The following is a 24,621-nucleotide window of genomic DNA, read 5'->3' on the forward strand; positions in this document are numbered from 1 at the left end:
TAAGGACTCGGTGTTTCTATGAGCTGTGGTGTAGGCCAGCAGCTACAGTTCCAATTCGACCCCTAGCCTGGGAACCTCTATGTGTTGCAGATGTGGCCCTAAAAAGACCAAAAAAAAAAAAATCACTTTTTCTTACAATCCCTGCCTCTGATTTGCTTTAATAGAACCTGACCTGAGATCATCTATGATTTTCGAAAATAGTTTGAATCATTTGGTAAATGGAGAAGTACTTCTAAGCTAATTGCTTTGGTGATCTCTCATACCGAACTATGGTGTAAGATTGCGGCTGTCCTCAAAGAGAAAGTGCAAACGACAAACATTTACAAAAATGGTTTTTAATAAAGCACACATTAAACAGTGTACATTGCTCTAAATAAACATAGCAGCAGGAGAATTTGTGGGACTCCGTGCATCTTTATACTTTGTGTGAATGTATGAATTAGGTGCCATTTTAGTGGCAACATCAAAGCTACTTAAACATAGAAAATGATAATACAACATTAAAACTAGATATTTCAAGCCAAGTATGCCATGAACAGTGATCACATCCGTTTTGCTCTTATTGATTTTAGAAATGGCACATCTCAACAGCTTTTTCCAAGTAGTACAATTATGCAAACAGGCAGTTGTTTTTTTCAGTATAAAACGAAAAATATGCTTACAAGAAATGATATATAAGTGTTCACAATATTATTATTTTTAGAGTATTTATAGCAGTTTCCAGAGCTGCCGGCTTAAATTTTGGAGCCAACATTCACATTGACAATACTAAAGGCACAGTCATACATCTCCATTAGGATGCTGTATGTGAGAGAGAAAACTCCAACCACTATAGGTATGCTGAGTCTTCTGGATAGTAAAAATGTAAGAGGAATATTTCAACATGACAGCCTTTTCACAATAACAAAGTAGCCATTTCCTCCTTAGCATTTAAAGTAAAATCAAATTTAATATATCTGAATCTCTAAATTCAAATCAGGACATTGATTTTTTCTAATTAAACCATCTTTCATCATAGAAAAAGAAATCTATATAAAATAGCTTAATTATATAAAAGAACTAACATTAGATTTTACCTTCAAAAGTTCTTGTTTAATTGAACTGCTTTGCTGATGATTATGATGACAGAAATAGCTAAATTGCAGAAATATTGAAAAATATTCTGATCACTTATCTACTTGCTGAATTTGAAAAATCACTATAATTTTAAAGAAAAACTTAAAGAAGACTTTAAAATTATTCTAAGCTTTTATACTTCTAAAAATATTTTTAGACAAAAGATCTTTTGTAGGTCTCTGTAAAATTTTTGGTTCATACAAACTTTCTAATTTAAAATATTGCATAATTGTCATCTTTATAATAGCACACTATGATTTTACAGTTTCCAGGTTTATCGGGCACTTCTTTTTAAAAAAAAAATTTTTTATTAAAGTATAGTTGATTTACAATGCTGTGTCAATTTTTGCTCTTCAGCAAAGTGACCCAGTCATACATGCATATACATTCTTTTTCTCATATTCTCCACATTGGGCACTTCTGACACTTTACGAAATTTCAGCCTGCAGGGGTGTGAGGTATTTATTACTTAGTCCTCACCCCCCATGCCCTGCTGACAAATATTGAGGTCTACCAATATAATTTCATCATGATTTCCCAGAATGTGAGACAAAACAGGTAATTCAGAAAAGGAGGATGACAGGGCTGTGAGAATTCAACCAGACCGAGGCCAACTGCCTCCCTAATTCTACCTTTTGGAATCATTATGAAAACTTTAATCAGACTCACAGTTAACTTAGCTACTAGCTTTCTTCATAGTCATGCTTAAACCACTTCCCTAAGGTTCAGGTTCTAAGACATCAAAATACATTTGGGGAAGGCAGGGGGCAGCCAGTGGTGGCAAACAAGGCATGGAGGATAACAGGTACTTTAACAGCTATGAAACAATTCTATGAAACTGAACAGTGTGGATTTAAACTGCCTGAAAGTTGTCTTACACTTTCTCAGCATGAAGGGGATTTTCCAGCAAAATGGTAATCAAAGCCTCCCAAGCCAGCTGATGCAGTTATCAGCTTCTGATGCCTGCCACGACCAGCAAATGGCCATAGTGACTCTGGCCTAAAGAAAAACTCTTCTCTTGTCAAATGTAACAGCATCAGGTGCTCCTCCACTAAGACACAGGATGAGCCACTGGTGGTGTAATGAGGCTAAAAGATGGCTCTGACACATTCTGCTTGTTTGGCTACACTGGGTCTGACCCTCTAGGAAATACAACATGACACCTCTTCTCAAAAGTTGTCTTCCTAAATCAGACCTATCCAAACACTGAGTCAAATCAGCCTGACTCCTGAAACTGTCTCCCTAGTTACCCATCTCTCCAGGCCCATTGGCCACATAAAAACCTGTCTTTGATTTTCAGCCCGGTTGATAGAGGGCTCTCGCCTCAGTCTCATTTCTGAACAACAGAATCTCTCCTTAGATTTCATCTAGGTATGTGCACTGTCTTCAAGAGAGCCATTCACGCTGAGGAGATCTCGCCCTCCAGGCTCTCTGGGCACTGCCCAGTTTAGCTACTCAGGTGGCAACTGACAGCCAGAACAAAATGGGCTTTCAGGAGCATGGGTCCAAATCCACTGAATTGAAGAATCAACAACAGCAATAAAAGTGACCCATAAGGTAAAGCCACAACTTGCACCGCAGAGTTCCCTTGGTGGCTCAGCAGTAATGAACTCATCCATGAGGATGCAGATTCGATCCGTGGACTCACTCAGTGGGTTAAGGCTCCAGCATTGCCATGAGCTGTGGTATAGTGGACACGGCTTCTATCCTGCATTGCTGTGGCTGTGGCATAGGCCAGGAGCTATGACTCCAATTCAGTCCCTAGCTGGGGAATTTCCATGTGCCGTGGGTGCTGCCCTAAAAAAGACAAGAAAAAAAGAAAAGAAAAGAAAAAAGAACTTGCACCAGTATCCAAAGCCACCTTATTTTCAGGGGTGATAGGAAAGTGAAAATATGACAGGATTCTAAAAGTGATATGCCAGAATTTCTTATAGGAGGGTTCAGGATTGTGAATCTGGTCAGAAGAGGAGGCTAAATTATTTATTTGGAAGCCTTATTTGCTCTTTTCTTTTTTCTTTGTATTCAACAATTGCAAGTTGTTTAATAACGAAGAAAATCAGCAGCTAACATTTGCAGTTAGGATTGTGAGTGCTTGGCATCTGAACAGTCCTTGCAGTCTCTTTGAGTTTTTTCCCCTGGTTTGGCCCTGAGGGGACACTCCTCTAGGATAAAGGGTCAAAATCCAAATGATGTTAAGAGTTGGAAGGTAGCATATATGAATGAAACAGGCCAGATAGAACAAGTATAAAGGCACAAGTTCATAGATAAATTGCAACTGAGGTTGGATTCATGTCTAATTTTCTGTAGTTCAATTGCTGTTTTCATAACACGTGCACTCTTTTTACTTAGATACTTTTAAAAAGTAGTTTTCACAGAAAGCTGAATTTTTTTCTTATAATATGTATTTTTTTGGGGGGGTGGAGTAGCTGGGATGGTGGCAATACACTGAAACCATCCTTTGTCCCTACATCCATCTAACACTAATTTTAAGAGACAGTATAATTCCTACTGGAAGTTTTGAAATAGCATGATCAAGATAAAATAGCCTGTTAAGGAAAAATGTAATGGCTCAACCATCCCACATGCTTGGTGGTTTGTTTGTTTGTTTGTTTTTAATGGCCATACCCATGGCATATAGAAGTTCCTGGGCCAAGGATGCAATCTGAACCAGAGCTGGGACTTATACCACAGCTGTGGCAATGCCAGATCCTTAACCCACTGCCAAGCTGGGACTGGAATCTGTGCTACCACAGAGATAATGCTGGATCCTTAATCCACTATACCACAGTGGGAACTCCCCACATGCCAGGTTTTAAACAATTATATTCATCACAAGGACTGTAAGGAGAGGGTACACTGCATCTACTCTTATTCTTGCTCATCAGAATCCTGATTTTATTCAAGATCTGTCTTCTTTCACAGGTCCCCCACTTCAGGGAAAGTGAGCCCCAATCTAGTCTTGGAGCTAATCCTGAGTGATCTTAAGCCATTCACAAACATCCATTCATAGGCTTCCTGTTCCTCTTGCTAGTGTTTGATGTAATCATGGACAAAAGACCCAGTTCTGGCCACTGAAATGGGAGGAGAAGTCTTCTGGGGCAAAGGTTTCCCAGCTCTTATAACAAGTCACAAGGAAGAAAAGGTCCCTTTCTGCTTCCGGCTGTTGCAGTGTGGGACAGCTAGAGTTGTCTGGCAAAAAGTCACCTACCCTGCAGGAAGGCAGGACAAGAGAGTGCAGAAAACTAGACCTTACTGCCCTGGGACTTCTCTACCACTGCAATTCGAGTGAAATCAGAAATCACCTTACTATTTATGTTACTTTGACTTGGGTTGGTTATTCTCTTACTTTAAGCCACAGATATCCTATTTGATAGCTTGCTGACGGGAAGAAAAATGACTTTTTAAAATATAGCATCCTAATATTGCTTTGGGAGGAAAGTACTATAAAGGATGTAGAGATTACAGCCATAAAAAAGAACAAAATAATGCCATTTGCAGCAACATGGATGGAACTAGAGACCCTCATACTAAGTGAAGTAAGTCAGAAAGAGAAAGGCAAATACCATATGATATCACTTATATCTGGAATCTAATATATGGCACAAATGAACCTTTCCACAGAAAAGAAACTCATGGACTTGGAGAACAGACTTGTGGTTGCCAAGGGGGAGGGAGTGGGATGGACTGGGAATCTGGGAGTTAATAGATGCAAACTATTGCATTTGGAATGGATAAGGAATGAGATCCTGCTCTATAGCACTGGGAACTATATCTAGTCACTTGTGATGGAGTTTGGTGGAGGATAATGTGAGAAAAATAATGTATATATACATATGTGTGACTGGGTCACTTTGCTGTTCAGTAGAAAACTGACAGACCACTGTAAACCAACTATAATGGAAAAAATAAAAATCATTATTAAAAAATAAATGAAGGCTAAGGGGAAAACAAAAATAAAGACTAGGGGACTCTTCTAAAAAAAGGGGGGGGGATGTAGAGATTAAAGATATGCAGACCCATGTGGTCAGAGACCAGCATCTACAGTGACACTCCACAGCTGACTGGAACGGACCAGTGTTTAACATTAAGACTTTTTTTTTTTTTTCTTTTTGGCCGTGCCTGCAGCATGCAGTTCTTGGGCCAGGGATCAAACTGTGCCACTGCAGGGACCCGAGCCACAGCAGTGACAATGCCAGATCCTTAAACCACTGAGCCACCAGGGAACTCCCAGACAAAACTAAACAAAACCAGCTCAAACTCTAATGAACAGAATCACTAAAGACAAGATCATTCACAAACACATTATTTGCTCTGTTGAGCCAAAATCTGCTTCCATGTTACCATTTTATTCTTCACTTTTGGGGAGCAAGAACATTTTTAAGTGCAATAAAGTTGAAGCGAATAAAATTACTTTATATGGATAGTACTACTCAATTTTCTAGGTTCAAAAGCAAGCGTAATAGAACTGGCCTCCTTTTTTGGGATGGGATGAGGAAAATTTTAATTAACCATCATGAGGGCTTCTGAAATCTTAACTGCCACATAAAAACACTTATAATATCACTGCAAACCAATTACTAGCAATCATTAAGAAATCGTAAGACTGGAATAGAAGAGTGATGGTTCTCTTTCTCAATTTGTTATTTTTTAGATATTAACAATGTTCATGCGGCACATAAACATAAGGCTGTGAGTGTGGCGATTGTGATTTCTTACATTACTCATTCTTCATAGTCTCAGTTCTAATGACATGGTTTCCTTAAAGGATTATATTTATCTGCAGTTGGACCTTGAGGCATAAGGAGTAGGAAAACCTTAATAACAATTGATTTGATGTATAAAATAGGTATTATAATTTCTCTCATGTCAAAATTTGACAATCTTGTCCCTAGACATTTTAATCTTGTCTTTGCTTATAGCTACCGAGATTTTATTATTTTAATAACAAATTTTATCTGTATCATTCAGGTTAAAAAATAATATGTTATCAATTGTTCTAGACACAAATCTGGCAAGCTGCTATGTTTTCATTTTCTCCAATCTGATTTGCTCAAGATTAATTTGATTTCATACCCAGAGAAGAACAAAAACCCCCTCTCATAAATGACTCACTCCAGCCTGTAAAACCCTGACTTTTCAGTCTCCTGAAGTATTAAAAATGTAGCCATACACCATTACACTGTGTAGTTCCTAGGTGAAACCATTATAACAAGAAGGCAGTTGTGGGCTGCAATGATGCTAACAATAATGATTGCTGAACTAGAAAGCTATAGCCATTGAATATTCCTAGACATACTTTTCACAAAGACATTTAACAAACATAACATAAAATAAAGACACAGATTGAGTTACTAATTAAGCAAAACAAATATCTGAGATGGGTTTTAGGGATATCTTGCAGAAATTGGACCCATTTTTTTCCCCTTGGTAAAATGTATTCCACTTAGGTCAGAGAATTTAAAATATTAACGGCTGCAAACAATTGCTTTTGGAATGGATTTGCAATGAGATCCTGCTGTGTAGCATTGAGAACTATATCTAGATACTTACATCACAACACAACAATGGGAGGAAAAATTATGTATACATGTATGTGTAACTTGATCCCCATGCTGTACAGTGGAAAATAAATTAATAAATAAATATTAATAAAATACAATACACTTTTCCCCACAACAATCCCAAAGTAAGTTGAACAATCACCAAATGAGGCTTTCGGTTTAAGACCATAAAATAATTAAGTATTTTCAATGATGTATTTATCTTAAGAGAAAGCTATGGAAGATATGATAATAAATAAAATAAATCACAGTCCTTACTTATTACCGCCTCATAAGAAATGTAAACTTCCTGGAGTTCCCGTCGTGGCGCAGTGGTTAACGAATCCGACTAGGAACCATGAGGTTGCGGGTTCGGTCCCTGCCCCTGCTCAGTGGGTTAACGATCCGGCGTTGCCGTGAGCTGTGGTGTAGGTTGCAGATGCTGCTCGGATCCCGAGTTGCTGTGGCTCTGGCGTAGGCCGGTGGCTACAGCTCCGATTCGACCCCTAGCCTGGGAACCTCCATATGCCGCGGGAGCAGCCCAAGAAATAGCAGAAAAAAAAAAAAAGAAATGTAAACTTCCAGGTAAGGTTGGACAACTCATGTTGAAATATGCCAGGAGAAAACGGGAGTTGCTGTGACCAAAGATGGTGTTTGAGTGGGTCATGTAACCAATATGACTAAGTGAAGACCCTAGTGTTTAAATAATTATGCTCCTGTTTCTGAGGACTTCTCCCCTTACTAACCACCCCTGACATACAACCAGCCCAGCCCAGAAATGTAGAAACTGAGTCCAGACATGCCCAGGCACTGAAACTATCCAAAGTGGTTTTTGTGGGGTTTTTTGTTTGTTTGTTTGTTTGTTTTTTATTGGGCTGTGCCTGCAGCATGTGGAAGTTCCCAAGCCAGGGATCGAACCTGAACCACAACAGTGACAATGCCAAGTCCTTAATCGCTAGGCCATCAGGGAACTCCTTTCCAGAAATTCTGAGATGACTACCTTATCATAGAAAAATGCCACCTGCTAATTAAGGACCTTTTATAGTTCTTATACCTTCATCAAGCAAGCAAATGTCAGTTGTTTATTAAGCTCCAGTCCCTCCCTTTCTTCTATCCTGAATTCATCAAGTAACAGTCACAGGCATAAGTATGTGTTTATTCAAACATTTTTTTTTAAAAGAAAATCATGTGAAAGACATAGAAAACAAACTTATGGTTACCAATGGGTAAGGGTGGGGAGGGATAAACAAGGAGTACACACTACTACATATAAAAGAGATAATCAACAAGGATTTACTATATACCTCAGGGAACTATATTTAATATCTTGTAATAACTTAAATGGAAAAGAATTTAATATATATACATATATTTTTCAATTATTTATGTGTGTATGTATTTATATGTATAACTGAGTCACTTTGTTGTATATCTGAAACTAACACAATATTATACATCAACCATACTTCAATTTTTAAAAAAAGAAAGAAAATCATGTGAGAATACTCACTGTTTCTTGAATGCTGGTTTCTGATGCTGGCTTTTTTCTATTTCACCTTTCATCTTTTTTATTTTTTTGCAAATTCTAACATAAAAATAGTGTTAGAGCTAACTATATAGACATATATTGAAAAAGAGAGAGAAAGAATATGAACAAAACACTGGTGATATTCACACATGGTAGCAATAGCTAATGCTCTGATGAATGAGTCCACAAGATGAACCAAATGATAGAAAGTCTGTTGATGAGAGTGTAAATTAACACATTGTAAATCAACTATATTCCAATATAAAATAAAAATTAAATAAAAAAAAAAGTATAGGAGTTCCTATTGTGGCTCAGCAGATTAAAGATCCAACATTGTCTCTGTGAGGATGCGGGTTCAATCTCTGGCCTTGCTCAGTGGGTTAAGGATCTGGCATTGTCATAAGCTGTGGCATAGCTGCAGATGTGTCTCAGATCCTGTGTTGCCATGGCTGTGGTGTAGCCCTCAGCTGTAGTTCCAATTCTACCCCTAGCCCAAAAACTTCCCTGTGCCACAGGTGCAGCTGCAAAAAGAAAAAAGGAAAAAAAAAAAGAGGTATAAATTATTTCTACTTTCTGGGAAGGCAATATGACAATACACTCAAGAGCCTTAGAATTTTTCATGCTCTTTTGACACAGCAATTCCATTCTAGAAATTCATCTTAGAGGACTAATCATGGGATTACTCAAAGTATAGTGACAAAAGTTATTTTATTCCAAGGTTTTAAAACAAATAACAAAATACATAATAAACACACAATTTTATAAAATCAGGAAATGGGTTAAATTTGTGCGGCTGGATTACAATCATGTATCATAATACTATCATGCAATAAAAAATGTGTTGTAAGAATATCTAATACAGTGATCTAGAACACAAATTAGTAAACATTTATTTTAAAAAATCAATAATATTGGATCCAGTTCACAAACTGGAAAGCAATGGATAATGTATTTTTTATTTTTGTGAACAATATACACATATTTGAACTATACAAAATATTACCAGAGAATCTCACTGGGTGTTAGAAACTTAGATAAACTCTTAGTTTCTTCTCCTTGGTTGTCTCAACTCAAAAAAAATTTTCTCTAATAAATGTAATTATTCCTATATTAAGAGAGAAAAAATATATATAAGGAAAAGTCCATAGGCTACTAACTAGTTATTTTGAAAGTTATTAATAACTAGGGTAAATTGAAATAGTTTAGTTGAAAAAATATAAAACTACTGGGTCTTAGGAATGTACACACAGAGGGACAAACTTAAAATCATTCATTGTGAATTTTAAATAGCATTCAGATTCAGATCTCATAAAATAATAGAGTAATAATTATGAACCAACATTATAAAATTTAATATACCTATCAAACAATAGAGTAGAAATTACTTGCTATCACTCAGTAGCTTTTGCCACATATTGGCTTCAGATCTGACAGAGCCAATGGAGCATCAGACAATTATGTCTCATCTGTATGATTAATTCACCCAAATGTTAGGAAATTAAAGCCACAATCTCATCTGAGTCTAAAACAAGCAATTAAACTTGTCTTCATGTTACTAATGAAATACAGCTCAAATAGAATCTAAATAGCTTCACAAACACACTGAATAAATAAATAGGTTCAACTGCAGTCAATTTTTTAAAAAATACATATTTTTTAGCTAAAGACAATATCCTTTAAAGCTGTGTTGTCCAAGATAGTAGCCACTAGCCACAAGTGGCTATTTCAGCACTTGAAAGGCAGCCAGTCCCAATTCAGGTGTGCTGGAGTGTGAAACGCAAACCAGGTTTGAAGGACTATATATGAAGAAAGAATGTAATGTATCTCCTTGGAAATGCAGATGAAAACTACAATGAGATACCACCTCACTCTAGTCAGACTGGCCATCATTAAAAAGTCTATAGATATATCCGAGCACTACCCTCACCTCCTTGGAGCCGTTTTCCCAGGGTTACTTGAGAAGCTGCCTCCTGAACTTGAAGTCCTAACATTGTTCCTCGAATAAAACATAACTCTCAACTTTTAGATCGTGTATATTTTTTTAGTTGACACTAGTGACACACAGAGGAGGTGAGGTGGGAAGGAGTGCAAACTCTTGGCATCACTGTGTTTGCTGTACTTCTCAGGGAGTATGCTGGGAAGCTATGTTCTTTGACCCTCAACCTTTGACATCAGGAGGGGTCTCTGCCAAGTCCTGGGGTCTAGGAGTGAACACCCATGCTTGGGTTCCAAGAAAGGGCACTGGTGGGGCATGGTAGGAGGGGAGAAAAAAAAGTCTGCAAACAACAAATGCTGGAGGGAAAATTAGTACAGTCACTATGGTGAATGGTATGGAGGTTCCTCAGAAAACTAAAGATGGAACGACTGTATGACCTAGCAATCCCACTCTTGGGCATATATTCAGATAAAATTACAATTCAAAACAATACATGCACCACTGTGTTCATAACAGCACTATTCACAATAGCCAAGACATGGAAATAACCTAAATGTCCAGTGACAGATGAACACTGGAATACCACTCAGCCATAAAAAAGAATGAAATAGTGCCACTTGCACCAACATGGATGGACCTAGAGATTATCATACTAAATGAAGTCAGAAAGAGAAAGACAAATAACATATAACATCACTTATACATGGAATCTAAAATATGACACAAATGAACTTATCTAAGAAAAAGAGGTATATTCACAGACATAGAGAACAGACTTGTGGTTGCCATCAGGAAAGGGGAGCTGGGGAGCGATGGATTGAAAGTTTGGGATTAGCAGATGCAAACTATTACATATGGAATGGATAAATAACAAGGTCCTACTGTATAGCACAGGGAAGTGTATTCAATATCCTGTGATAACCTATAATGGAAAAATACATAAAAAAGAATGTAGGTAAATATACATATAAACTGAATCACTTTGCAGTATAGCAGAAATTAAATCACTGTAAATCAACTGTACTTCAATAATACATATATCTAATTAATAATTTAAAATATTGATTATATGTTGAAATCACAATATTTTGCCACTATTAAGTTAAAATACATTATTTCAATATATTTCATTTTTATTTATTTTGGCCTTGCACACTACATGCGAAGTTCCTGGGCCAGGGACTGAACCCGAGCCACAGCAGAGGCAATGAACCACACAGCAGTGATAACGCTGAATCCTTACCCTCTAGGTCACCAGGGAACTCCAGTCTTTAAAAATTTTTTTTTGTCTTTTTGCCTTTTCTAGGACCACTTCCGGCAGCATATGGAGTTTTCCAGGCTAGGGGTCCAATCAGAGCTGTAGCTGCTGGCCTACACCAGAGCCACAGCAACTCGGGATCCGAGCCACATCTGTGACCTACACCACAGCTCACGGCAATACCGGATCCTTAACCCACTGAGCAAGGCCAGGGAACGAACCCACAACCTCATGGTTCCTAGTCAGATTTGTTAACCACTGCGCCACAATGGGAACTCCTACAAATATTTTAAAATAATTAATTAAAAATTTTTAAATAATGTATGTGGCTCACATCATACTTCTATTAAACAGCACTGCTCTAGTAGTCAACTCAATTTACGAACATCCTGGTACATATACATGCCTGAAGTGGTGTGGTGTTGGGGGGAAGCTTTCCATTCAGATGTGTAGAAGAAACCTATTCATGCTCAGCTATCTACTAGTTCAGAAACTTTGGAGCAATTGCTCTCCTACATCTGCAGTGGAAAAATAAATCTGCAAAAGAAAGCTTTTTAAATAGGGTGTATTGAGGACTTAAATTACATGTTCATATGTACATGTCATATCATGTAACAGGTACTCAATAAATATCAATGGTCTCTTCTTTCCTCTCTTTGACTTAAATTTTTTTTGTGTGTGTGTGCTTTTTAGGGCCGCACATGAGGCATGTAGAAGTTTCCAGTCTAGGGGCTGAATCAAAGCTACAGCTGCTGGCCTACACTACAGCTCACAGCAACACCGGATCCCCCACCCACTGAGTGAGGCCAGGGATCGAACCCGTATCCTCATGGATACTAGTCAGATTTGTTTCTGCTGTGCCATGATGGGAACTCCTAAATTAGATTTAAAAAAAAAAAAAAACTGTATTTTTTGCTTTACAAAATAGAAAGAGTATGTATGCCAAAATTATTTCTACTGTTGCAAACTGGGAATTACTATTGTTATAATTTACTTGGGTAGATAACCTTCCAGTCTTTTTTCCTGTGGCTAAATGGATGTAATACTTTCAGAGGGAAAGAAGAAAAAAGAGAGAGAGAATTCATGTTATGTAAACTATTTGGTGGTCTGAATTTTAATTACATGGCAACTTATTGCAACTACCTTTGTCACTAAAAATTCTTTAACAATTATTAATGACAGTGTGGCATTCCATTGTGTGGCTATATCATAATTGATAAAGCTAATCCCCCATTTGTTGGCGATTCAGTTGTTTGGAAAATTTTGCTATCACTAAACAAAGAAAAATAATACTGAACATCCTTGAAGCCAACTATTAATTTCACTTTTATGATTATTTCAAGATTATTTTTAAAGAGAGAAAGAGTATTTACCTTTAAAAACATATTTGATGGGCATCTATCCAGAGAAAACCATGACTCGAAAAGACATGTGTACTCCGATGTTTATTGCAGCACAATTTTTAATAGCCAAGACATGTAAACAACCTAAATGTCCATCGACAGAGGAGTGGATCAAGAAGATGTGGTACATAAACACAATAGAATATTACTCAGCCATTAATTAAAAGGAATGAAATATTGGCATTTTTAGCAACATGGATGCACCTAGAAATTATTATGCTAAGTGAAGTCAGACAATGAGACACCAATATCAAATGCTTTCACTGAATGTGGAATCTGAAAAAAGGACAGACTGAACTTCTTTGCAGAACAGATACTGACTCACAGACTTCGAAAAACTTACGGTTTTCAAAGGAGATAGTTTGGGGGGGTGGGAGGGTGTGCTGGGGTTGTGGGATGGAAATCCAATAAAATTGGATTGTGATGATCATTGTACAACTATAAATGTAATAAATTCATTGAGTAATAAAAAATAAAACATTCAAATAAAAAAAAAGAAATATTGCCGATTGCCTTCCAAAAGAGTTTATACACTAATCATGTATAAAAATGCCCATTTGTCCCATCTTACTAATCTTGGATAGACTTCTTCTGTGTTTTACTATTTTATAGGTAAAAATCAGAGTGTTTTTAAATTTTTCATTGCTTTGCTGTGTAGAGAGGTTTTCATAAATTGCTCTGTCATTTGTATTTACAATTATATCCAGAGGTCCCCACAGGCTGCCACCATGACATCAATTTACCTCCCAGAATCTGAAAATATATGCTGTACCCCCACCCGCTATTGTAAATAGATTAACCATCTGTGCTTATTCCTCCATTTGTGTACTAAATCCCATTACTGGATTATTTTCATCAGCATCAAACAGACTGATATTTGCCCCACTTTAAGCAAAACAAAAGACATAACAACAACATCAAAGTCTGGCCCTACTCTTGCTCTCCTTTACATAAACATTTCTCAAAAGAGTTATCTATGCTCATTGCCTTTAACTGTTTCCTTTGATTCACTCAAATGCAACCCAGTCAGGCATTTGTTTCTACTTCTTCGGTGAAAATTGTCACCAATGATCTCCACGTAGAGCCAACAATCAACCATCAGTCTTATTTTATTTGACTTAGTAAAATTTACTCAGTGGATCACCCCTCCTCAACTCACAGTGCCTCCCACTTCCCTTGCTTTCCCAGCATACTCTCTCTGTTTTCTCCATATCTCACAGACCCTTCCTTAGTGTCCTTTGGTTTCCCCTCTTCTTGCTGACACTGTAATGCCAGCAGACCCAAGGAATTAGTCTTTGATCCACTCCTTTGTCCTTCACTCACTATCTTGGCAATGACATCCAATTTCACGCCGGTGACTCACAACCATGGATCTCCAGCTTCAATTTCTCTGCTAAACTCTGGACTCATATAACTGACTGCCTTCACTAAGTCTGTATTTGGACATGTGATAGCATCAAACTCATTGTGTCCAAACCGGGAACACCTGATTTTCCCCCCACAGCCAACCTCTGCTTTGCTTACAATCTTCCCATCTCAGTTGATGGAATGTCATCCTTCCAGTTGCTCCACCCCCAATTTTGGACTTTCTTTTGTTGTTCTTTTTTTCACATGCCTAATTAAATCCATCAGCAGACACTGTTGGATCTACATTTAAAATGTGTCCAAAAGCTGACTATTTCATACCACCTTGACTTCCTGATGCAGGCCACCATTATCTCTCACGTGGTTTTTGTTGTTTTGTTTTAATAACTTCTTAAAGGTTCTATTTTTTCTTGCCCCGCCTTTCCTCCATCTTTTTTTTTTTTTTTTGGTCTTTTTGCTATTTCTTGGTCTTGGGCCGCTCCCGCGGCATATGGAGGTTCCCAGGCTAGGGGTCCAATCGGAGCTGCAGCCACCGGCCCACGCCAGAGCCACAGCAACGCGGGATCCGAGCCACGTCTGCAACCTACACCACAGCCCACGGCAACGCCGGATCCTTAACCCACTGAGCAAGGGCAGGGATCGAACCCGCAACCTCATGGGTCCTAGTCGGATTCATTAACCACTGCGCCACGACGGGAACTCCCTTTCCTCCATCTTAAACACAGCTGCCAAAGTGCTCCTGCTTAAACATAAGTTAGTTAGGTCCTGCCACTCTGCACACTTCCTCACACTTCTGCTTCCAATAGCTTCCCATGTCACTCAGAGTAAAATCAGAAGTTTTAAAGCTGGCTACCAGGCTCTAAATGTCCCACCCTCACCCTCTCTTCTTTGAGCATAATTTCTACTCCCCTCCCTGTCTATGGTCCTTTTCTCTCCTGACTGTTCGTCAATCAATTAACTGGCCAAGTGTCTTTATATGTTAGCAATTTTAATTTTTGTGTCTATTTGCCAACATTTCCCATTTGTCATTTAATCTTTACCATTATTTTTTTTCCTTAAAATGCCTTCTTTTTGAATTGGTAATATACACACAGGCTTCAAAATTCAAAAGGTATAATAAAAGGGACCGTAACAATAAAAATTCTCCTTCACACACCCCCCCCCCCCCATCCCCAGGCATCTGGCTCCCATCACCAAAGGCAATAAATGTTATCGATTTTTTGCATATTTTTTCAGACACATAAAGGCAATATATGTATGTGTACATGAGAGAGGGAGGGTACGTGTTTACTTTTCCTGTTTTACACAATGTGTACTGTACATTGTGCACAAGGTTTGCTTAACCTTATATCACAACCTAACCATAACCCTTGGAGGGTGTTTTGCATAAGTGACTGCTAAGTATTCACATTTCGTTTTTCTTTTTACAGCTGCACTTGCAGCATACGGAAGTCCCTTGCCTAGGGGTCAAATCAGAGCTGCAGCTGCTGGCCTGTACTACAGCCACAGCAATGCTGGATCCAAGTCATATCTGTGACCTATGCCACAGCTTGTAGCAATGCCAGACCTTTAACCCAATGAGTGAGGCCAGGGATTGAATCACATCCTTACAGAGACAATGTCAGGTCTTTAACACACTGAGCCACAATGGGAACTCCATATATATATATATGGAGTTATATTGTTGTTGTTGTTGTTTTTAATCTGGAAAATAATACAATGTATTGTGGTACAATAATCTATAAAACTAGTCTCTGTTGATATTAAGATTCTTTTCCTTAAACTTTAGCTACTACAATTAATAACTAAAAATAAATTACGATATATTCAAGTATACAGTTAACCCTTTAACAACATGGAGGAGGGTGGGAAGTTCCTGTCATGGCTCAGTGGTAACAAACCCAACTAGTACTGAAGCTGACCGCACTAATGGCCTGAACCTAGGCAGAACCCATATTGGGACTTGAACCCATGTGCTAGGGCTCGAACCCAGCCTAAACCCAGATTGAGATATGAACCCACAGTTTTAAAGTTAGAATCACTCACTCAGTGTCTGGACTTCTGAGGTTCAGGTTCTCTGTGCCTCAGCACAGAAAGAATTCAGCGAGAGACAAAGTGATAGGCAAGAAATAGATTTATTAAGATAGAACAGTTGTGAGAGACACAAGTAGGCAAGCAAGGAGGCTCTGCCTTGTTTTCATGGCCCTCTTGAGCAGTTATTAACTTATGGTGGCCTCTCAAAGTCTCCTAGGTTTCCCTCCCTATCTATGGTCCCTTATTGGGACTTCTACAACTACCTGCATAATTACCCTACTCTGTCCCTATCAGTATCCATGAGGATGCAGCCTCAGTCCCTGACCTCACTCAGTGGGTTAAGGGTCCAGGGTCACCATGAGCTGTGATGTAGGCCTCAGATATGGCTCGGATCCCACATTGCTGTGGCTGTGGCATAGGCCAGTGGCTGCAGCTCTGATTTGACCCCTAGCCCTAAAAAGACGACCAAAAAAAAAGGAGGAGGAGGGTGGGAGGGGTTGGGGCACTGACTCTCTGTGCAGTTGAAAATCTGGGAACCATGAACTTCACCAGTCCTTCTCAGTTTTCTCCCGTTTGGCACAACAGGATGGCTGGAGTTGAGTATTTCCTTTCCCCCACATGGAAGGCTAGCTGGACTAGGATATTTCCTTATTTCCTGCCCCCAGGTAGGTTAGGTTCTAATAACACTTGCAGCAGTTTAGGCTCTGATAAAATAGTTTCTCTTGAGGGCAGGCTTTGTTAAGAAGAGAATGCTCTGGAGTAGTACAGAATGGTTCATTTTCCCCTCCCCCTGCCAGAGGTCTTGAGGGGATTTTTCTCAGATATCTATTGTGGTACCTAGTAGAACTCCTTGAGGTAAAACACACAACAATGTGGGGGCCCCATGACTGTGGCCCCTTAGAGCGTTTAGCTCTCAGAGTTTTAGCTCTCACACTCAGCTTCCCCGACTTCCTCGACAGCAGTCCGTGTTTTCCTACCCCAGCTTTAGCTCCTGTGAAGCCTTCTGCTCTTCTCAGGTAATCTGTGTTTCTATCACCTATGGCTCCAATCTGGGGGGCCGTGGTTTGCCCTGTGACCTTATTTCTTACAAAGTTAAGAAGAGTTGTTGATTTTCCAGTTTGTTCAACTTTCTCCTCCTCCTTAGAGTAGAGCAGCATATTCTAAGCTCTTTACTTGCTGGACTGAAAATTGGAAGTCCCTACTGATTCTTTAAGGATTTAAAACTTGCCTGAAAAAAACATCCTGTTAGATTTTATTAAATGCTTATGTCATTTCATTTATTTAAATTTTTTCTTTATGGTTTTTACTGCAGGTAACATGTCTTAAAGGGTTTTGTCCACTCCAAAATTACTTAATTTTTTTTTTTATTTTTATCTAATTCTTTTATGATTTTTTTTTTCTTCTTTACTTTTAAGGCACCTGGAGCTTATTGATCTGGAGTCATATGGAATAAGAAAGAGCTCTAACTTTATTTTTTAATTGCCTGTTATTTAGTGCTATCATATAAATAATCCAGTCTTTCCCTCAGAGTATAAAAATTTTAGGAATTCCCATCGTGGGTCAGCGGTTAACGAACCCAACTAGCATCCACGAGAACGAGGGTTCGATCCCTGGCCTCGCTCAGTGGGTTAAGGATCTGGTGTTGCCATGAGCTGTGGTGTAGGTTGCAGACACGGCTCAGATCCCATGTTGCTCTGGCTCTGGCATTGGCCAGCAGCTCCAGCTCCAAATGGACCCCTAGCTTGGGAACCTCCACAAGCCTCAGGTGCAGCCCTAAAAGACAAAACAACAACAATAACAACAAAAGACCCAAAAAATTAAAATAATAAAAATTTTACCTTTATAATAAATAAAATTATTACAGATATTTTCTGTTTTCTGTATTTCTATCTTGTTTCACTGATCTATTACATATTACACAGACATAAAACTTTCTAATTTATTTTGATATTAAAATATATATATCTATATTTGGCTGTGCAAATTTCACCACTCCCTCACCCCCAGTTTTTCTTTATTTTTGAAAGTTTGGGTGTTTTTACAAATTTAATCTTCCTAATAAAATTTGGAATACTATTTAATAATTCTTCAATTGCAACTGTATTAAATTGACAGACTAAGTTCATGAGTCATGGATATTGTGAAATCAAATTAACTATTGCATAAAATTAGGAATTTTATTCTCATACTGGTCTAAGACATTAGTATGGACTAATTGCCTTTGAAAATTCAGCAGTGAGGTTGGCTTCCCAAACAGTTCAAACAGGGTACCAGCTCAGCTTTCCCCTGATTATCTGGATTCTGTCCTTGTCTTGGGTGCTGTTTTCCTTCATTCACAAGACAGTTGCCGGCAGCAACCATAGCTATATACTTTGAGGTAGATCCACAGAGAAGAAAAAACAAGTATCTAACAACAGTTCTGAGCTGTGCCTTGATTTGGACCACCCCAAGCTCATCGCTGTGGCCTGGGGCAATGAGGTTGCTGACTGGTGCATGCTCCCAAACAGGGCCTACATTTGGATCTGGGGATGGAGACAATGCAACCCAAACTGGAAAGCTGCTACAACATACAGGGTATTAGAATATATAAATCTTGAGATTAACCATGATTTCCACTGCCTTTAGCCCAATGAAAATGTCTTATAATTAAGAAAGGTCCCCCTGATTTTTCAGCCTTCTTGCATCATAGCATCAGGCATCTGTTTAAAATATACACATACTCACTTGTGCGGGTATGCACAAATATGTACACAATCTATGTGAATTTTCCCAAGGCCTAATAACTAGAACCAAAAGGGGAAACGGCCATATCAAAATAATGGCAGATAAGTTCCCGTTGTGGCTCAGCAAGTTAAGAACTCAACATACTGTCTGTGAGGATAAGATTTCAATCCCTGGCCTCACTCAGTGCATTAAGGATCCAGTGTTGACGTGAGCTGTGGTGTAGGCTGCTGATGCAACTTGGATCCTGCATTGCTGTGGCTGTGGCGTAGGACCGCAGCTGCAGCTCTGATGCGACCCCTAGCCTGAGAACTTCCATATGCTGCAGACTGAGCTCAAAAAAGAAAAAAAAATTATAGTTGAATATACAATTCACTACACTAATTAGAATAGTATATTTACATGTTTTACTCCCCACTAGCCACTGATCTCTGATGCCCACCACCTCCATATTTACTCAAAATTATCCACTTAAATCTCTTTCCCCTCAGTAAGACTATTTCTGAAATCTCATTCAACTTTATCAGTGCTTCATCATTCACTGCCAGAATATTTATAAAATAGTCTCTTCAGTTGACATTTGTATGTCATTTTCACTTGGTCAGGATACATGTGTATATGTTGTTTCCCCTCAATATTCCATGCCTTCTCAGAGGCAAGGCCACATTCTACTCTAGTCTGTCTGTTGAACCTCCTACCAAGGAGCTTAGCAGAGATCATTATATTAAGGATTACCCAATAAATATTCATCAAGAAAAATATGGCATTACTGTAAAGAATTTATTCTGAATAATTATATGTGGCAAGCAGGCTATTAAACTAGAATTTATGAACCTATATTCTCCAAAGTAGATCCCTACCACTCCCATAACATGCCATGCCACTCTCACCTTCATTGTTTTCACCTTTAATTCAACTTAATTGCACAATCATTTATTTAAAAGCTGCTATGTGCCAGGATGTGCTGAGTACTAAGGATACAAATATTGCTAATTAATTACTTCTTCAGTGGGTTTACAGCCTAATCACTTAATATCCCTTCTCAGAACATCCTCACTACCACTTTTCTGCCTTAACCCTAACCATTCCTCAAACTCCATAGTGCATTTTATTTCCTACATCAAGCCTCTCTCAGCATTTTCTCCTCAGTGTTTCTCCTTTCTGCAGAAATCTTAGCATGTGCTAAATGTCCATCTTATTCTCTATTTAATCTTCAGTAATGGCAATGGAGCTGTGAATCTCAACCTTTTCTGAGAGGCACAGGTTTTCACAAAGGAAGAGCAGAAACTGAGTTGAGATTAAAGCAAAGGTAAAAAAGAGGGCTGTAAAGAAAAGATCCTAGTGCAAGGAAGCCACTACAGACTGCTAAAGTAAACGTCTCCATGCTTAGGAGCTGTTAACCTAGAAACACCACAGTCTCAGCCAGTTTTCCAGAGGGGACAAGATGCCATCTGGGAGGAAAGGTCATGGGGCAGCCGACTTGCTTAAAGGGGACACAGCTGATGACCTTCCTCACAGCCACAGCCACAATCAGTCTAATTACTAAAAACGAAAAACAAAGCAAAGACAAAAAACCCTCTCTTACTTGCTTGGTAAGTTTAAAATCTCTTTAACAAGGATGAGGAGGGATGAGGAGGAGAGAGAGGATGTTGATTTTACAAATTAGAGACTAATGCATAGTTAATATTTCACTGCAACTGAGTTTCAGTTAAAGCGTAATTAATCAATCAACAACTATAAGTGATACATTATTAATTTTTTTTCTCAGCCTTATTACAAGGCGGGAAGCAAGGAAGACAGCAAGGCAGGGAGGGAGGAGGCTCTCAGGAGACCAAAAACGTGTCTGCCCAGGAGGAACACGTGACCGTCACCACAGAGGCGTAAGAAAGCATCAGGTCAGGAGAGACTCAGACTTCGCCTAGGATTGTCTTTCTGAGTGTGCTGAGACACGGAGGAGCTGTCACTGAAGAGTCGGGATCAAGAAGCTACCAAAGAACTATTCTTGGTAGGATGTAAGATTTCCCTTGTTATTTGTTTCTTAACAATAGTAATTTCACATAGAAGCACTTTGTTCACAAGCAATTCATTAAGAAATGTAAGAAATACTAGTATTTGTCACATTCATCTTCTTTAATTTCAAAGGAATAGCCTTTTACTTCTAATTTACTGTAAATGTGTCCTTTCAATAGTTTTCCTTTCTTTTTAAACGTATATTCTTCAGGGAAATTTTTGAGGTCAATATAATAGAGTGAAGAGCATGTTTTCCTAGCAAAACGTTCCCCAGGAACTTCATATACAGAAGACTACATGAAGTAGGCTATTGATCTGAACCAGAGTGGCATTTCCAGGTTTGTTCATTAAATGAATTTGAATACGGAATTTACACTAGAGAAGACGACCCTGACAAAACTGAATTTTAAATTACTTAACATTATAGTTGTCATTCAGCAGAGGACTGTCATTCTCAGGATAGAGTCAAAGTGCACTTACAAAGTGTCATTTGTAGCAACATGGGTGGACCTAGGGCTTATTATACTATATGAAGTAAATCAGAGATAGATAAATATCATATGATATCACTTACAATGTAAAAAAATAATACAAATGAATCTATTTACCCAAAAAAAAAACCCAGACTATAGACATAGAAAACAAACTTATAGTTACCAAAGGGGAAAGGGAGAGGAAGAGGGATCAGTTAGGAGTATGGGATTAACAGATACACACTACTACACATAAAATAGCTAAGTGACAAAGATTTGCTCAATAGCACAGGGAACTATATTCAATATAACCTATAATGGGAAATAATCTGAAAAAAAAAATATATATGTATGAGTCATTCTGCTGTATACCTAAAACTAATACTATATTATAAATCAACTGAACTTCAATTTTAAAAGTGCATTTTCAAAAAAAAATTATAAAACATACTTTGTGTTCACTATAGGACAGAATTACTGTAGATTACAAGTAACATAATTCCATGGGCATATTTTCCATTGTAATAAATTACTACTGATTTGTAAATTTCCACTGAAGAGGAGCTTCACATCTTAAAATGAAAATTCACAGTTATCAAAAGTTCATGTTTGAAAACTATTTCTTACCTGTATAGTAAAGAGATAAATAAGAGGGATATTTTCATCAAATTTCAACCTTATAAAAAAAATTTTAAAACCATTACTTCAGGGAAATTACCTTGGAGAAAAAAAAAATCTCTTTGTTCAACATAGTCAATCTAAGCATTATTGACAGACTATATTCTAATCACAAAGTATCTGTGAAAACAGTAAATCAGAAATATAGTGATCCCTAACAAAAATAAAAATTTGGAAACAAAAATCTGTGTAATTTAAGTAGTTTTATCTTATTACCTGTATATATCTTCTAACTGCCGATCAAGAACTTGAAGTTTCTTTTGATATTTCTCTGTAAAGTCACGGAACCCATTAAGGATTGAAGATTTCAAATCAGGGTATGGACATTCCAAAGCTTCCAATTCCATGGGCAGCTCACTGAGCAGATTACTTCTTTCTTCTGAAGAATGATCTGCTATCTGAATAAAATTAGATGACTTTTATTTCATGTAGATGACAAATTGAAAAATTGCTTTTTTTTTTTTTTTTTTTTAGGGAGGTACCCACGGCATATGGAGGCTCCCAGGCTTGGGGTTGAATTGGAGCTGTAGCTGCCAGCCTACACCACAGCCACAGCAATGCCAGATCCAAGCCGTGTCTTCAACCTACACCACAGCTCACAGCAACACCAGATCCTTAACCCATTGAGCGAGGCCAGGGATTGAACCTGTGTCCTCATGGATGCTAGTCAGATTTGTTTCCACTGAGCCATGATGGGAACTCTGATAAATTACTATCTGTATTGTACTTACTTTCACACTCCAGTCTGAAATACTATTTTCTATTTTCTGTTGCTCTAGCTTAAGACTTTCAAAGACAGCTTTCAATTGTTTCTTCACGAAGTCAACCTACAGGACATTGAGAACAAGCAATATGCAACTTACTGTGATTTATCTAATATTCATATTTAAAATCCCAAGAATTTTTCTCAAAAACCAATAAGTAATGACAACTTAGGTAAGGGAAAGTCCCTTTGAGGACCTATGGAAGACTGTTCAAGAGATGCCGCAACCAAGTAGTACCCATCAGAAACATGGAGCTTAAAGGGGCTTCTCAATATATAACCTCAAAAAGGGCTCAGTCATAGCTCTGCAGACACATTTGAATTTTGGTTGTGATAAAACAGAAAGCTTCCCAGATTGCTTCTGCTTCAATTGCCCCTCCCTTTCTTTGTATCCATGCTTCTAATTGCCAGCTGGGCATGGATTCTTAATGTTTGTTTTTAATTACTATTTATGAAAACATGACAACGCTACAGAATAACTGAAAAATAAAGTAGGAAAAATCACCTAAAAGTCTACGTCTAATGCAACAATGATAATGGAGCTTATGCTAGTCAGGAGAGGTACTCAAGAAATTAATACAAAAGTAGTAAGATTGCCCTATTACCTCACCTACTTATGATGAGGTAGGTGAGGTAATAGGGACTGTGGGTCATCTGGATAGATGGATGATCAAGACGGGCCTCTCAGAGGAGAGGAACTTTAAGCAAACACCAAAATGACAAAAAGAGCCATCATTGAGACAGAAGAAATAGCCAGTGCAAGGCCTTGAGACAGGAAGGAGTCTGGCATAATGTGAGGAATAGAAAGAAGGCCAGCACCAATGTGACAAGGTCTAGTAGGAAAAGGAGGGCCTCAGGTAGGTAATGAGACTGAAGAGGTGGAGAAGGGGCTGGATGTGCAGGTAGGAATTGTGGACTAATAGGAGCCCTGAGAGATTGACATGACCTCCTTCACTTAAGGTAGAATCTCAGAATACACTGGAAGAAGGGGTGGTGATGAGGTCATTGTAACATTCTAGGCAAGAAATGAGCACGCTTAGACAGATTCAGGTAGATAGCAAGTAGATAAAATTTGCTATACCTTCTATTTAAATACACAAGACATACATGTTTCTCATCTCAAACTGTTCCAATTGGGATGAAAATAAAAATATTACACTATTAAAAGTAAAGAAAATATACTGACCTCTTCCAGTACCTTCAAGGAGTTAAACTCACTATGGGAGTGGGGATGCTGAGAAATGTGACACTGTCTGTATTTTAGATCTGCTCTCAATTGCTGAATAGGATGTATCACATTTTTAAGATATGCACACCCTTGTTCTGATAACTCTTGTTCTATGGTAAAATAAGAGTAAATCAAAGCAATACATTATTTTTAAGTTTCTTCAAGAACAGGTCAATAGGATACAGATTTATTTTTGGATTCCTTTAGAAAAAAACAAACAAACAGCAGTTAATATTAAAAGAACATGAAATGAATGGCCTACTTTGATCTTTAAGATGAAACTACTCTTTAAATATAGGATCAGAAAAAACTTACCAAAATTCATAAGGTCAGAAAGACATTCATTTCCAATGTTCTCTTCATTGAGAAAGGATTTTATTTCAGATTCTATTTTACATCTGAAATAGACATTATCTCAATCAATTCTTTTACAATCATAAACATATATGTAGTTTTAAAAAACAACTAGCCATAGAAATATTCAGTCTAATATGGGCTTCTTGTTTGTTTGTTTCCTTTTTATAGTCACACCTGCAGCATAGGGAAGTTCCCAGGCTAGGGGTCGAAT

General features: G+C 38.0%; 1 protein-coding gene across 1 annotated transcript in view; it reads right to left on the minus strand.

Annotated features, from left to right (window-relative positions):
• The window catches only part of CCDC148 (coiled-coil domain containing 148), a 278,930-nt gene that overhangs the window by 142,591 nt on the left and 111,718 nt on the right, over positions 1–24,621 (minus strand). Inside the window, exons 6-9 of the mRNA XM_047772670.1 lie at positions 24,369–24,451; positions 24,012–24,163; positions 22,794–22,889; positions 22,279–22,460 (exon numbers count right to left, since the gene is read on the minus strand). Coding sequence (XP_047628626.1) covers positions 22,279–22,460; positions 22,794–22,889; positions 24,012–24,163; positions 24,369–24,451 — 513 coding nt within the window. The remainder of the gene's footprint in view (positions 1–22,278; positions 22,461–22,793; positions 22,890–24,011; positions 24,164–24,368; positions 24,452–24,621) is intronic.

Source organism: Phacochoerus africanus, chromosome 3 (assembly GCF_016906955.1).
Source record: "Phacochoerus africanus isolate WHEZ1 chromosome 3, ROS_Pafr_v1, whole genome shotgun sequence".
NCBI lineage: Eukaryota > Metazoa > Chordata > Mammalia > Artiodactyla > Suidae > Phacochoerus > Phacochoerus africanus.